Here is a 15761-nt window from a genome sequence, read left to right as displayed (position 1 = left end):
GGTCTAAATACATCAATTAAAAGTGTAGTAAAATTTAATGCACATTTGTTTGTGTTTAGTGGCTCCCTAAGCAAAAGGCAATCATTACTACACAGAATTCAGCAGAGTTTCAGAAGACTGTAGTTTGAGCCTGACTACCTAAATCCCAAAGCTACCTCTGACACTTTCCAACTTTACGACTTTAGACAAATCAGATAAACTTTCTGTGACTTGGTCTCCTTATCGGTAATATTTATTAACATTATCTTCTTAAAGTGATTGTGAATAATTAAATAATTTAGCTATGTGTTAAGTGCTTAGAACAGTATGGACATATATCAATTATTAGATAAGGCTTCTATGATCACATATTACTATTACTGGTAAAAAAATAATAATAATAATAAGTCAAATTAGATCATTCCCTACTTAAGATGCTCCACTGACTTCCTATCTCACTGAGAACAGAATTTGTAGCCTCCTAGGATGTGTTATGCCATCTGGCTTCCCAAGAATTTTTCCATGCTCACCATCCCACTCTGCTCCTACCATGTTGGTTTCCTCCATGTTGGAACAAATGGGGCACACATTGAAATCAGAGGCTTTGCACTGGCTTCCTCTCCTCCTAGAATAGATTGCTTGTGATTCTCAGCATGGCATGTCCCTCACCTCCTTGACATGTTCCATTCCTACAGATATTTTCCTGACATTACTTTTAACAATTGTTCTGCCCACTGTCTTTCCCCTTCCTCTGCACTATTTTTCTGTCACACTTATACCTATATAATCTTTACTAATGTATTTCTAAATATTTTGCCTGCCTAGACTGCAAGATAAATTATGCAAGGTAGGCATTTCATTGTTTCGTTTTTTCATTCCCAGACCCTAGAAAAAACTGTATCACACTTCATAAATATTTGTTGAATGATTAAGTGAAAGTATTGTTTTCAGCATAGCTAACACATTTGGTCATTGGCTACTTACTTCCCATCAGCAATGTTAACAGTTCTGAAGAGGGGATAATCTTCTGGAGCAGGTTTTCCAGTGTGGTCTTCAAACAGAAAAACAGGGGATCTCCCAACCTCAACACCAATTTGCTGAATACCATGCTCATTATATATAGATAAGAGGAAAGACTGAATTCCTTTTTTGGGTTTTACTGTAAATAATACTGAAAAATCTTCCGGAAAAGTTCCACCTGAAAAGAGAAGTCCAATGTGTTAGAAATTCTATATTTCCAAATTGTTCTTAGATCACAGCATTATTTTTGAATTTTCTATGTGGCCTTAATGAGTCATCTAAATTCAAAAAGTAAACAGTTTAACAAACAAATGGGGTGGGAGGGCACTCTATGACTCTATTAACTTTCCATGTAATACTGATCCAAGTTATTTTCAAACTTTAAAGTCACTCAGTTAAAGCATAATGATTATGAGAAATTGAGTTCAAAGTAAGGAAACACGATCATGGTTTCAATACAATATCAAACACATAACAGCAACTCTTGAAACACTTATTTAAGAACTAATTTTGGCAAAAGGTCTGTATTTTCTGAGTCTGTCTAGTCAGAGGCATTTTAATGACATTATATAAAGATTTATTTTCATCATCCCTTCAAAATTTCGAGTTTTTGATCAGTTTTTGATACCACACGAAGCAGTTTCACATATAAGAAGCATACGTATTTATCAATGAAAAGTATTGGGTACTTAGCTAACTTGATTCTAAAGTCATGAAGACATACTGTCTTTTTTCCATATATATATATATATAAAATTTTCCATATATATATAATTTCCATATATATACATATATATATAATTTCCCTGTATATATGTGTATATATATAAAATTTAAACCTCTTACTATCCTGACATATAAGTAAAACAGGCAAAATTATTTGAGGGATGAGTTTAGTTTAAAAAAGATGTGCATTTGCAAAACAGGTATATGTGCATGTATGATAGATAATACCTGGACCAATATTAAGAGTTCATGTACAATCCATTGATTGCAAATTCTATTACAGGGAGTAGTATAAAATTATAAAGGCATTATGAATGTGCCTGTCATGCATTCACATTCAATTACAGAAGATCAGCAATTCTACTTCTAAGAATTTACAAAGAGAGGACACTTGTATGTAAAGATATGATGTTGTCATCAAAGCACTATTTCTAATGACAAAATATTAAAATGGGTTGCAATGGCTGAGACTGGTTAAATAAAATACAGATTATTCACATAATGGAATCCTATGAAGCCACTTAAAAGAATGTAACAGATAGTTTAGCAATGCCCTGTTTTAAAATAAAAAATAAAATGCCTGAAGATGTAGATCAATGATAAATAACCCTAGTGTTCAGTCACAAGTATCAGTAAACAAATACATAAATAAAAGCATGTAACAGAAAGATGTTTGATTAAATGGAAATTATTTAAAATATATTATGGAAGGAAAAATAACAAGTCATGCAGACACATTTTATGCTAAAAATATTTGCATGGAATAATTAAGCAGAAGGTTTTGTATCATATCTCTGCCCTTTGACATTCTTACTATGTGTTCTTGGTAAATAACTGAAAAACTTCTTAGTTGGTTTTCAAACCATTAATAAGATAATCTGTCCCACCAGGATGTTCTGGTAATTAAATAAGAGTATATCACACCCAAAAGAGCAATCAATGTGGGCTATTCTGCTCTTATCTCATAAAAATGTATATATACATATACACACATATATGTATATACACATATATACACACATATATGTGTATAAAATATATATTTATATAGTTAAGTGAAACTAATACAAAACACAAAATTGAAAAAGATGTATAAAAATTTTCAATGCTGTCACAGCAAATCCATCAATCCATCTATCTAGTTCCAATTCAATTTATACATCTAGTTTTGTTCAATTTCATTTATTTTTTAAATTTTGTGGTACTAGGGATTGAACCCAGGGCACTGTACCTGCTAGGCAAGCACTCCACCACTGAGCTAAACTCCCAGCCTTCAATTGGATTTAAATATCACAAAAACATACAATTTTACATTTATGGAAATCAATAGAAAGAAAGTAGTCATAGGAAGAAAATGGAAAGATAATAAAACAAATCAACTAACAAAATGCTGCCAGGTGCAATGGTGTACACCTATAATCCCAGTAGCTCAAGAGGCTGAGGCAGGAGGATGGTGAGTTCAAAGCCAGCCTCAGCAAAAGCAAGGTGCTAAGGAACTCAGTGAGACTCTGTCTCTAAATAAAATACAAAATAGGGCTGGGGCTCAGTGGTTGAGTGCCCCTGAGTTCAATCCCCATTAACCGCCCCCCCCCCAAAAAAAATGCTTATTGCCAGCTCACACTATAATTATATAGCTAGATAATCCAGCCCATTATTGAAGAAGGTCCATGGCAAACAAACTTTTTCTTCAAACAAATACTTCAGAATACTAAGAACAACAAGACACTGTAACTGCATCTAAATTTTTCAAAGATTTTATTCAGTGAAATAAATTGATATTAAAATATTATGAGCTAGTGGAAAATAATGCCTTGTCCATTATTTTAGACATTTATAAAAATGTCTACATAGAGACATCTAGGGAAAGTGGAATTCCAGGGAATAATACATTCATACAAGACTAAAAAAATGAAAAATTTTAATTAACCATCCAATATATACACCTTAACTTTTGAAAATCTCTGGCTTCTTACTATACAATTCACTAAAATCTGTATATTAAAATGTCTATTTCCCATTTTAAAGTTGAACATTAAGGATTTTAATTGCAATCTTTAAGTTCTGACCTTTCAGAAATAAAATAAGCTGTCTAAGAAAATCACAACTTGATGTCAAAATTTTCAGTCTAACCTAGACACCCACCTTAGTTTCCTTCCTATGATAATTAATATTGTTCATAACTTAGTAAATTAATCAGACAGATATTAGTTCCACAACAAAAATGCATTCACTGAAAATGTAAAATTTCATCAGAAATAAGTGATGAGAATTTACAGTAGAGATAAAATATGGGGTTTTACATTTTAGTCCATATTTTGAAATATATAAATAAATTAAGAATAAAGCATGTTAAATGATTTGTTAAAAAGTGATATTATTCCTTACTGTGTGTGTTTATAAAAGTCATATATATGTAATAATAATCTTGACATATTGTTAGTATAACAAATTCAATAGTGATTGTTAAACCAAGCTTTTAAGGTCGTTAAATGTTGCCTCCAGTAATACATTTGAAGTGAAAAGGCATAATAACTTTTTAATATTTTAATATTACCCTCCTCTGATTGTTACAAAGATATAGATCAATATATGTAAAGTTTCTTGTACAGAGTCTGTCTCATGGCATGGGCTCTAAAGCGCTTCCATCCAGCTCCAATTTTCAGAAATTTAAATTAAAGGTTTCAAGTTGGGACTTTGAAAGACACATACCTTAATTCTACCAGAATATTTTAATGACTGTATCCAACTGACAACTTCTCACTGCCCCATTGATGAATACTAAAGTTTCCAGTCCTTCCGCTTATTCTTTAGAAAAGAAATTGCTTTTATATCTTCTTATAATGCATGACAGTATATTCCAAATATATTTTCAAAGATGTTTTTACTGCTTTATAATTAATCTTTACTATTTTAATATTTTTAATGGTAATCTGTTGTGACTAATTTTTACTATAATTTTGCATAATGGACAGAAAACTCTACCCTCCAGAATGGCAAGCTTGTAATCATTTCCATGATGTTATCTATAATATGTGTCTCTTATCTGAAATGCTCACTCTTAAAATCATGCCTCAGACTCAATCATGTGAGAAGGAGTAAAAACATTCATATAGTTAAATTCTGTTAATTGGAATGGAAGAAGATCCTACAGACATAAATTATTTTCTTTCTTCATGAGTAAAACAAGATGACATATAAAATTAATCAAATTAGCTAACTACCATCTTGGAATGCAAATAAACACCCTGATAATGACCCAATTATAAAAAAAATTATAAACAATAACTTCATGAGTATTTCTAAAATATTTCTATTAGTCTACATTTTCTCTACTTTTTCTCTCTTGAAAATTCCCATCACTGTTTCTATTAGAAATGCAATAGGAAATTAAAAAGTAATGACTTTTACTATTTGAAAATTTTAAATTGGATTTTTAAAATATGCTCTAACTTAATTTTTAATTTTTAAAGCCAGAAATTTTAGACTTCATTGTTATATACATACATTGTAACTTTTGTTTATCACAAATAATAGCAAAGCACAAAACATATTGGAAAATTCAATGAACAATCAAAATAAATAAAATATACTTTAAAATATTTTTGCATGAAAAGTGTGCTTTATTGTTTTATAATTGTTTAATTCCTTGATTCATATCTTTCTGTTAGTAAAAGTTTTATCTGAAAATAGAAAATTTAAATCTCTTGAGATCGAGAAGGTATAGGACAATATGAAGAAATTAATTGCGAACTGCTGCTGAGAAGATTCTAATGCATCAGAAATAAATTTTATAATATATGAAATATTGGCCTTGGAGAAAAACAAATGTGGATTAAATATTGATCCCTCTATAACTTGGTCGAGTCAGCATCTGTGAAACTGTTTCCTCCTCTGTTAAAAAGGGATTAGGACACCTAACTTAAATTTATAAGGATAAATAACTTGTCATGTATCAACTGCAAGTAGGTGCAAGGAGCTACCTGCTTAGAAAACTTGATACTCAGAAATTTTCATTCACCATTCAATTCCCCTTTCCCACAGTATCATAATTTCTAGATAATTAGTGTTATGAGATCAATTAGTACTTTCATAGAAGAAAAGAAATTATTTACCATGTATTTTTCCATACCATTATGAAACCCTGCTAGGTGAAGTCTTAGAAAATCTCTAGTCCCAGAACTCCCAGTAACTATGAGATGTGACTAGCTTTTATTATATTTCAGATAAGAATAGCATGCAAAGTTAATGCAAAATTAATATCTACCACAGAAGTGTTTCTTTCAACAGAAACAGTATTAAATATTAGTCTTATGAAAATACATATTAATTATGTCTAAATCCACATGCCTATTAAACAAACTAATCAGTAAGAGTAAGGTCTCCTTCCAATTCCCATTTCCCCAATGAAGAAGTTCTACATGATCACATACAAAAATAGAATAGTCATAAAATGCTGCCTTCGCATTCTGTCATGTTGAACTTATGAATTATTAAGTGTTAAAATAAGCATATTTTCTGTGATTGTGCTGAATTAAAAGATTGGCAATAATTATTTTCATTTCATCACTTTGGTGATCACAATGTATTTGTTAACTGATATATGATCAAATTATATTTCAACCTATAATTGGGTATTATATAGAATGGTAAAAAGAAATAGTCATTAGCAAAGAAATAGACAAAGGAGACTTAGTAGTAACAACAGTAGCAGTAATAGTAGGACTCACAATAAACTGAACATACCTGGAAATAACTGTTTAGTTGGGGCACTGAGTTGTGCTAGCTTTGAAACTCTGTAAGCAGTATCTGAACCTTGAGAGTTCTTTCTGTTTGTGCAAAATCCTGTTGTTTTTGATATTCCCTCTGGAGAATTGTGAAAATCTAGTGCTTTAAGTACATCAACTGGAGCAGCTGAAAAATAAGTTTAAAAAATAATTAAAAAGACAATCTAAAATAAAATGGAATATTTTAATACAGAAAATATTATGTCATTCCATCCTTCAAATCTACTGTTTACCATACCTTCCCAAGCATATGAATGAGTGTCTATGGAGTGGGGTTAAAGATCATAATAGAAACCATATGAACATTCTCAAATGCAAAATCTAGAATAAAATTATGAATACACAAAATAGAATGTGTTGGTATGTGTATTTGAAATTTAATTTTGTCTATACAGTATATGTATATATGTGTGTGAATGTACATGTACCTGTGTCTGTGAGTATATATTAGGTATCTATATATAGATTTTTACCCTCTAAATTTGTAGTTATTTTATGCCATTGCTTTATGCTTTACAGTGGAAACTGAAACTCCTGGAGTTGATTGTCCCCCTCACGTAGCCCTACAGTATTTAATGTTACTTTTGATGGAAGCATCTATTTCCCAAATCCAATTCATTCTATCTCCAACTACTGTGTAGAGTCAACATAAAATAAGTTTGGAATCTTAAACTTTCCTTTTCCAAGTGTGTCTTATTTGGATAACCAGCTTCAATGGTATAAAACTCACATACCATATAGTATACAATTCAATGGTTTGTAGCATATTATACTATCTCTTTTAAATTACAGTAAAATATATATAACGTAAAAATTTCCCATTCTTCAATCAGTAGTCATAATTACACTCACAGTGTTGTGCAATTATCACTATTATCCATTTCTGAAGCATTTTTATCACTCCAAACAGCAATTTTGTAACCACCATGCAATAATTTCCCATTCCCATATTTCTTCTCCTACCTCTAGTAAGCTGTAATCCACTTTATGTCCCTATGAAGTTGCCTATTCTAGAAACTTAATGCAAGTGAAACTAAACAATATTTCTCTAAACATAGAAGTAAAAATGTCTCATCATCAATTTCACTAATAGGTATGTGCCCCAAAGGCTCAAATTCAGGACTTGATGAGGAGTTGTATGCCAATTGCAGCAGTTTCATAATAACCAGAGGTAGAAAAGGTATGAAAGCATTAAGTTCTGACGCATCAAATTTTCTCACCACCACACTGGAAACAGACCATGAAATAAGGAATCAACTACAACCTAGATGAACCTTCAAATCATTATGTTACATGAAATACACCAGACAAAAAAGGACAAACTGGATATTTTTGACCTTCAAATTCTCTGGTCCACAGCTATACATTATTTAATCCACTAAGTCAAAACATTAATTGATTAGTGTAAATACTGCTATAAAAATGGACTATGGAAACTATATTACTCAATGTACTTATGATCTACAGGCTTCCTGTATGTGTTCTAAAAAGAATATTGAAAGTAGGCCATGTGTTGACCAATGTGTCACTCAGCATGACTTACATATAGTTCTTATGTCACATATTATTATGGTTTGTATCTGAATGCCCCCCAATAGCTCATGTGTTGAAAGCATGAGTCCCAATGTATCAAGGTTCATAAGTGGGATTTTTAGTCAATGATTAGGGCCTAATTCATTGGCTGGATTAATCCACTGTTAGCTAAACGGACTGTAGGCAGGTTGCATAGGGCTAGAAGAATTGGAGGCATGGTGTTAGGGACTATATCTGTACCTCTCTCTCTCTTCTCTCTCTCTCTCTCTCTCTCTCTCTCTCTCTCTCTCTCTCTCTCTCTCTCTCTCTCTCTCTCTCTCTCTCCTTCTCAGATCCCATGACCTGAGCACCTTTCCTCCACCATACCCTTCTGTCATGATGTTCTGCCTCATCTCGGGCCCAGAGGAATGGAGTTGGCCAACCAGGAACTAAGACCTCTGAAACTGTGTGTCCAAAATAAACCTTTCCTCTGTTAAGTTTGTTCTTGGCAAGTATTTTGGTCACAGTGGTGAAAAAAATGACTAGTATATATCTTTAAATTCTAATTGGGGAGACACTATTTATGTTCCAGTAACTAAGTAAGAGACATCATTTACATTTATATAGGTGTAAACAGCACTATTTGCCTCATTTGTGTCTGAAAGAAAGAAGGTTATTGATTGAAAAAGTTATAGTAGAATAGAATTGTCATCACATTTCAGAACACAATTTGCTTCATAAACACTGTTTCTGGGATGACTTCATGAAAATGGGACTGATTTTGGAATCAGGAAATACCATCACCTTAATTTAGCATACCCCATGAAGTAGAGGCTGACCTACAACAGGATTTTGCTCTTTGAAACTTACAATTTCAACCAATAATTTTACAGTAATTATCAATCTGGCATAGAATACATGAATGAATGACTGAATTTTGGTTTTTGAACATTGTGCATCTTATCTTTTCCTTAGTTCCTTACTTTTTCAGAAATACTAACTTCTATATTTTCAAACATGTGACTTAAGCTTTATATAACTTGCCTTATACAGTATAATAGATATAATTTCCTTTAATAATGAAGTCCTTCTACCAATTACATCAAGCTTCTGAATGAAAATCCGTACACTATGCGGTAGGACACACATTTTTCCAAGTTTAAAAAGAAAATGTTTTTTTTTATAGAATTCAGACATTTCAAAGGAATCTTTAACTCTACTAAGTATGGTATTCTTTAGTTCAATTTTGGAATTTTTAAAAATTATAATGTGTTTGGAAACTTTTTTTTCACTAGTCTCTGTTTACAATGGCCATTTTTTAGGCCAGTGGAATACCTGACCATTCTTCTTGTCTAATTTTCTCTTATCATTAAACAAAGAAAATAGCCATTAGAGTAACTGCCACATCCGGGCAGCCTAATATGCATGCACTGGTCACTAGACTAGGTCCATTACGGGCATGGACCCTCACAAACCTACTTTTGTATCCCCATGCTACAGGTGAAAGAATTTAGAATAAAAGAGGAAATTCAAGATAGTTCTGAGATCTATGTAAATATCAAGTATATGCTTTTTCCACTGCAACACCCTCACTGCTATATCCACAAAGGAAAACTACAAAAAAAAAAAAGACCTACAACATACATATAATAGTCTAAAATTATCTTGAGCCAGTTAACTGATTCCTCATGTTGATATTTTAAATTAAACTCAATTCATGTTCCAGGATATAAATTACTACAAAGGAGAACGTTAATGAAAGCCACAATCTTATCCGCTTATTTTATTTTATCTTTGTGAAAAGCCATTTTCAAAAGCAGAGCTGAATAAGACTCCAGAACAGACATGAACACAGCCATGGAGTCTGTAATTTAGTGAAGAAAATAATGCAGCCCCATGGTCACGGTCAAAACTAGGCATAGGTAAACAGCATACCTATGATCACAAATTTCCTTTTCTCTATAATATTTCTTAACACAATGACCTTTTCCAAGGGCACAAACTTTGTCACATTTGTTCCTTTCTGCTCTGAAATGAATGTGGTAAAAACACAATCTCTGTACAGATTTCAAAATAAAGGTTCTCCTTTTAAAGTCTGGCAAAGTTCTTTATAGAGTCCATGATACAAACCATAAATCTCTCCTCAAAAAATGGTAAAAAACAGGAACATATTGTAAAGATTTTAATTAAATTTTTTTCTGAAAAGGTACAGTAATTGAGCTAATAATATATAAAACTTTTTAACTGAACTAAATAATAAATTAAAGCCACTTTGAAATTCTGCCTGTTATTTAAACACACACACACACACACACACACACACATACACACACACCAGAGAAATTTAAATTTTGTTAGCAGAAACTTTTAAGATTAAAGTAAGTAATTTTTTATGCAATATATATAAAAAATGAAATTTCCAATATTTAAAGCAATTTTAAATGCCCTAAATATTTTCATTACTTCTGTTTCTAACTGATATCAAAGACCATCATTAAACATTTCTGGCGTATCCAATTGTTCAATAATATCTTCCTGCCTTTTAATGCACATCGTTGGTAAATTTAAATAGAAGAACAGTATATCAGAGCCCATTACTCTACTACAAAGGCCATTTGCTATGGTTTGGAGCTTGACTGTCCCTCACAGACACTATTGGGTGGTGCTGAAAACTTGAGGAGGTAGGGCCTAGTGGAAGAAAGTTAAGCGACTGGGGGCATGATTTTGAGGGGGGATTTGGTACCTCAGTATCTTCTTCTCCTTCTCTCTTTGCTTCCAGCTGCCAGGAAGTGGACAGATTTTTCTCTACCACATAATGTAGTCATGATGTGCTGCCTTACCTCAGGCCAAAAAATGATAGAGCCAAGTACCATGGAATGAAGCTTTGAACCAAAATAACACTTATCCTTCCAGTTCCATCCTCTGCTGCATGCCCTTTATGATCTCTCCTTACCCGCTAATTCCATCCTCACTCAGTGCTCTTACCACACTGAAAGCAGACTTTCTGGAAGCCTTCCCTCTTGTAAATACACATATACACACACACTTGAACTACATAAAATGGTGGTTGAAAGTGAAACGTGTGGAAATATTTAGAAGCAACTTTCTCTGAAGGTCACAGGAGTGTTTGGTCATCAAATTTAAAAATCTGAGATCCTAATATATCCTCTCTATTGCGTTCCATTGACTCTTGAATGTCCTCACTCAGTCATCAGTCACTTTGGTTGTGGGTCTCTGGTCATTTTCTCCCTGTTATTTCAGCATCCCCACAGATTATTGATCTAACACCTCAAAATGCTTTGACTGTTTTTCTTTATTTTCTCCTCTAATCTCCTTCACACACTTCCATGACAGTAATGAAGACAGCATGACGTGGTGTTAAAGAGCCCGGCTGCTTCTGAATTCCATTAGTATCTATATGATTTGGACATATTTCCCAACGGCTCTGTGCCTCAGTTTCTACATCTGTAAAATGAGAATAACAAAAATATTTACCTCAAAGAGCTTCTGCCAGAACAAAATTTTATTTGTTACAATGTCTTCGAATGGCATAGTGGTTGGGGAAACTATGCCTTTGGATTAAGATATTTTTGCTGCCTATCTTTATATGGTGCATAAAATAAGAATGGTTTTACATTTGTCAATAGTCAAAAACTCAAAATAATGCATAATATTTTAGGAGATATTAAAACTATATGAAATTTGGGGCTGAGGATATAGCTCAGTTGGTAGAGTGCTTGCCTTACATGTACAAGGTCCTGGGTTCAATTCCCAGAACCACACACACACACACACACACACACACACATAAAATATATGAAATTTCAATTTCGGCATTCATAAATAAATATTTTATTGGGACATAGCCACACTATTCATTTATTGTTCATAACTGCTTTCACAGTATGACAGTGCTGCACAGTTGCAACAGAGTTTGTATGGCCCACAATGGCTGACATATTTATCATTCAACCTTCTTATGCTAAGTCCTAAAGGCTAACTAGGATTAATCAGTGAAGAGGAGAAAGAAAGAAATGGCAATTATGACAACACAGATACAGCAAGGTACGGAGTTCAAGGAAAGGAAAAAATTCATGCTTGTTCAAGTCCAACATTTAACACGTTCAGCTGTCCAAATTCTCCTTTGATGCACCATGCTACTGACACCTCTGGACAAACATCACACCCCTGTCCTAAATTCACTTGCCATAAGCAAGCCATCTCTAGGTCAATAGAAAAGACATACCGGGGCCTCAAAAATATTTGTTCCATACATATCCACTCCTCACCCCCAGATTTATTGTCCCAATTGGAATAAACTTCTTTCAGTTTGTAAGATGTACTTTAATCTCTTTATCTTCCTTCATTGGCTATGAATAGTTGACTCATTTTTTTTTAACCCTGATGTTAGAATAATTTGGATCTGGACATGGTAGTGCATTCCTGTAACCCCAGCAACTCAGGAGACTGAGGCAAGAGGATCCTAAATTCAAAGCCAGTCTGGGCAACTTAGCCAGGCCCTAAGCAACTTAGCAAGATTCTGTTTCAGATAAAAAATAAAAAGGGCTGGGAATGTAGCTCAGTCACAAATTGCCCCTGAATTCAATCCCCAGTACCAAAAAAAGAAAGAAAAGAAAAAACAGAATCACCTGGAGAGCTTTTAAAACATATGGATGCCTGTGTCCCACCCCAGAATTAACAAACTGGAATAACTGTGGTGAGGCCCAAGCATCATCCATGTTTTAAAATTTTCCCAGCTGAATATAATGTGCAAACAGGGATAAAAACAGGTAGATCCCAAACTAGTCAATGTTTTGGTCTAAACCTAAGTATGTCATTTTCTAGGAAACCTTTATTTTCCCAGGCAGTGGAACTCTCTCATAGTAGCCTATATTCCCCTTGAATAACACATGGTATTTCATTTTCCTAATTTTATAATCATGACTCTGCACAATATGGTCTTGGACACAATCTAAAAAAATAATATGATTTCTTGTTATTTGCACACATTACTTAATTCATTTCTTTCTCTCTCTCACAGTTTATTAACATTTGTCTACCCTGATAAATTGTTAACCCTCTGATAGTGAACAGTGATATTCATATTCACTGTTGTACTGCCAAAGGATAGAAGTTGAAACACAGAAAATAATCAATAGAGATATATTTCACAAATAAATGAATGAGTAGCGATATCCAGACTCTGAGTTGAAATATCTTTCTCATCAATCTAAAAGGGAAATGAAGAAGGTTGGAAGTGATATTAACCAATAATAATTTGAAGAGATTTCCAAGTTCGATTCAGGTATGATAAGAAACAGGTGTAAAAAGGCCTTTCTAATGTGGATGTTGTCTCAAATTCTAGAGATTCACTTACCCTCACCTTATACCTCACATCAAAGGCAATATATGAAAGATATCATCAAAGAAAGGAATGGAAATTTTTTTAAAGGATTCTAAACCATCTCCTGCCCAGTCACAAAATGCTTTGCTGCCCCAGGGGAGTATCAAGAGTACTACTATGTGTATGCGATAGGGAATGTAGGACTGAAAAGGAGAGAGAAGTGATTATTCATTGTAACTGACCTACTAGCAATGCACTACTCTCTTTCAAAATCATGAGATCTCTTGATAAAGAATCTACAACTTGGGATCTGACAAGTGTATAAATAGCAATCGATACGTCAGTTTCTGCAGTTTGAACTGCCCAACTTCTAACCAAGCTAAGGATTTATTTTCTGTATGACTTTGGGTAATTACTAACCCCACCAAGAATTAGTTTTCTCAACTCAACCTTACTTTGAGAATTAGATATGATAAGGAATTTTAATCTCTGAGAAAATGCGAAGGCAGTTAATTATTGTGTCTAACCCATAGTAAATAATGCCTGCAATGCAGGCTACTCAGGAGGCTGAGGTGGGAGGATTGCAAGTTCAAGGATGGGCTGGGCAAATTAGTGAGATCCTAAAATAAAATATAAATGGCCTAGGGATGTAGCTCAGTAATAAGAATGCCCCAAGTTCAACATTCAGTCCCCAGTACTGCAAAGAAAAAAAAAAATTATTCCCTGGAAATTTCAATCTTTCTGAACACATAGTTTCAGTAAGTCCCTTCCACATCTCCACATAGCTATAATTAACTTGATTCCTGTTATCTATTTTCTCTTGGGAAAATCCCTTTGTAATACAGTAGAATACTGAGCAGTTTACTATCTCTAAATGTACATTACATGCTATGCAGGAAAATTATGTATTGCTTAGCAATCTCCCGGGAATGCTCATATTGAAATTATTATGCTGATATCATTAGAATTTTCCTTTTATTTTATGTTTGCTTTGATAGAAATTGATGAAACATAAACATAGTAACCCTGATGTGAGTTATTTATTAAAAAATTTAAAATTTAATATATAATATTTCCTCTGGTACTATTCTTTCACTTATTTTAAATATACATATCACTTATAATAGTATGTAAGTTTACCTTCATAAGATCATGTGGGCAAATAATTTCAATAGAAATCATAGGTGTTTCCTATGTCCCAATACAACCCATTTTAGCTACAATGGCCAGAATTATTATTAATATTCTGTAATCTAATATTCATAAAGCAGAATAAAATGGAAAAAATGACTTGATTAAATACATTAGAAAACTGTAATGATATATGAGAAACTCTCAGAAGTTGTATAGTTTACATTAATTACTCTTGGATATGGGACATTTTCCATACTACTATTTAGAATTCAGTTTTCCCCCATAGGGTTTTATAATCAAATAAAATGTATTGTCATTAATAAGACTATGTTTTCTTAACATAATTCATTGTACATACACACAGAGAGATAATACAAATATCATAAATATAGGTATCTCATAGTTCTAGATTTTGACAGACATCTTGGAAGAAAATGAGTGTCCAATATTCAAATTGAAAATGTCAAGGACAATGGCAACATAAACCAGTAACATGGAGTGTTATGAATTTTATGATTAATTTCTCAAATCAAGCACCTGGTAAGCCTATTTGCACTGTTCTGAAAATACTAGCTTTAAAAAGTCAATTTCAGGGGGATAGTAGAGGATAGGAAAGGCAGCAGAATACGACACTAGTATGGGAATATGTAAATCAATGGAAGTGTAACTGATGTGATTCTGCAATCTGTATACGGGGTAAAAATGGGAGTTCATAACCCACTTGAATCAAAGTGTGAAATATGATATGTCAAGAACTATGTAATGTTTTGAACAACCAACAATAAAAAAAAATTTTAAAAAAGTCAATTTCACAGTGAAACTCACAGTTCAAAGGTTTAAAAAAAAAGAACCAGTAAAATATTCTGAAATATAACTAATGTAAAAAAGTGACTCCCACAAAAATCATTTGAATCCACATCCAATTATGGACTATTTATTATTCTAATTTTGACCTATCCAGAGTTTGAGAGCAATGCTAAATTTATCCTTAATAAGAAACAATAAAAGAATTTTTCTTGAACATCAGCATATGGGTACATGTCCTTCACAATATCTAATTATAATTGCTTTCTAGTTCTTTAGCTGAAAATGTCTCCTATCCACTCTCAGGGTACCAACATCATTGCTCTCTTAAACCAGTGAAATAAAGTAAAGTTAGCACTACAATTTACAGCCACCATCTCTTAGAACAGCTGGATCTAGGTCCATGGCATCAATCAAATAAGAAAAGTGCTTTTGTATGTGGGATTTGACTGTCACAG

At 32.9% G+C, this 15761-nt stretch overlaps 1 protein-coding gene across 4 annotated transcripts in view; it reads right to left on the bottom strand.

Annotated features, from left to right (window-relative positions):
• Nucleotides 1-15761, bottom strand: part of COL11A1 (collagen type XI alpha 1 chain) — a 220433-nt gene that overhangs the window by 191238 nt on the left and 13434 nt on the right. For all 4 annotated transcript variants that reach the window (XM_081306562.1, XM_081306561.1, XM_081306564.1 and 1 more), the window contains 2 exons: nt 6469-6636; nt 964-1177 (listed from right to left, as the gene is read on the bottom strand). In XM_081306562.1, the coding sequence (XP_081162688.1) occupies nt 964-1177; nt 6469-6636 (382 nt within the window). The remainder of the gene's footprint in view (nt 1-963; nt 1178-6468; nt 6637-15761) is intronic.

This window comes from Spermophilus citellus (genome assembly GCF_964194105.1).
Source record: "Spermophilus citellus genome assembly, chromosome: 9".
NCBI classification, from domain to species: Eukaryota; Metazoa; Chordata; class Mammalia; order Rodentia; family Sciuridae; genus Spermophilus; species Spermophilus citellus.
Note: the sequence above shows the minus strand (reverse complement) of the source record. Positions and strands in the feature narration are given on the sequence as shown.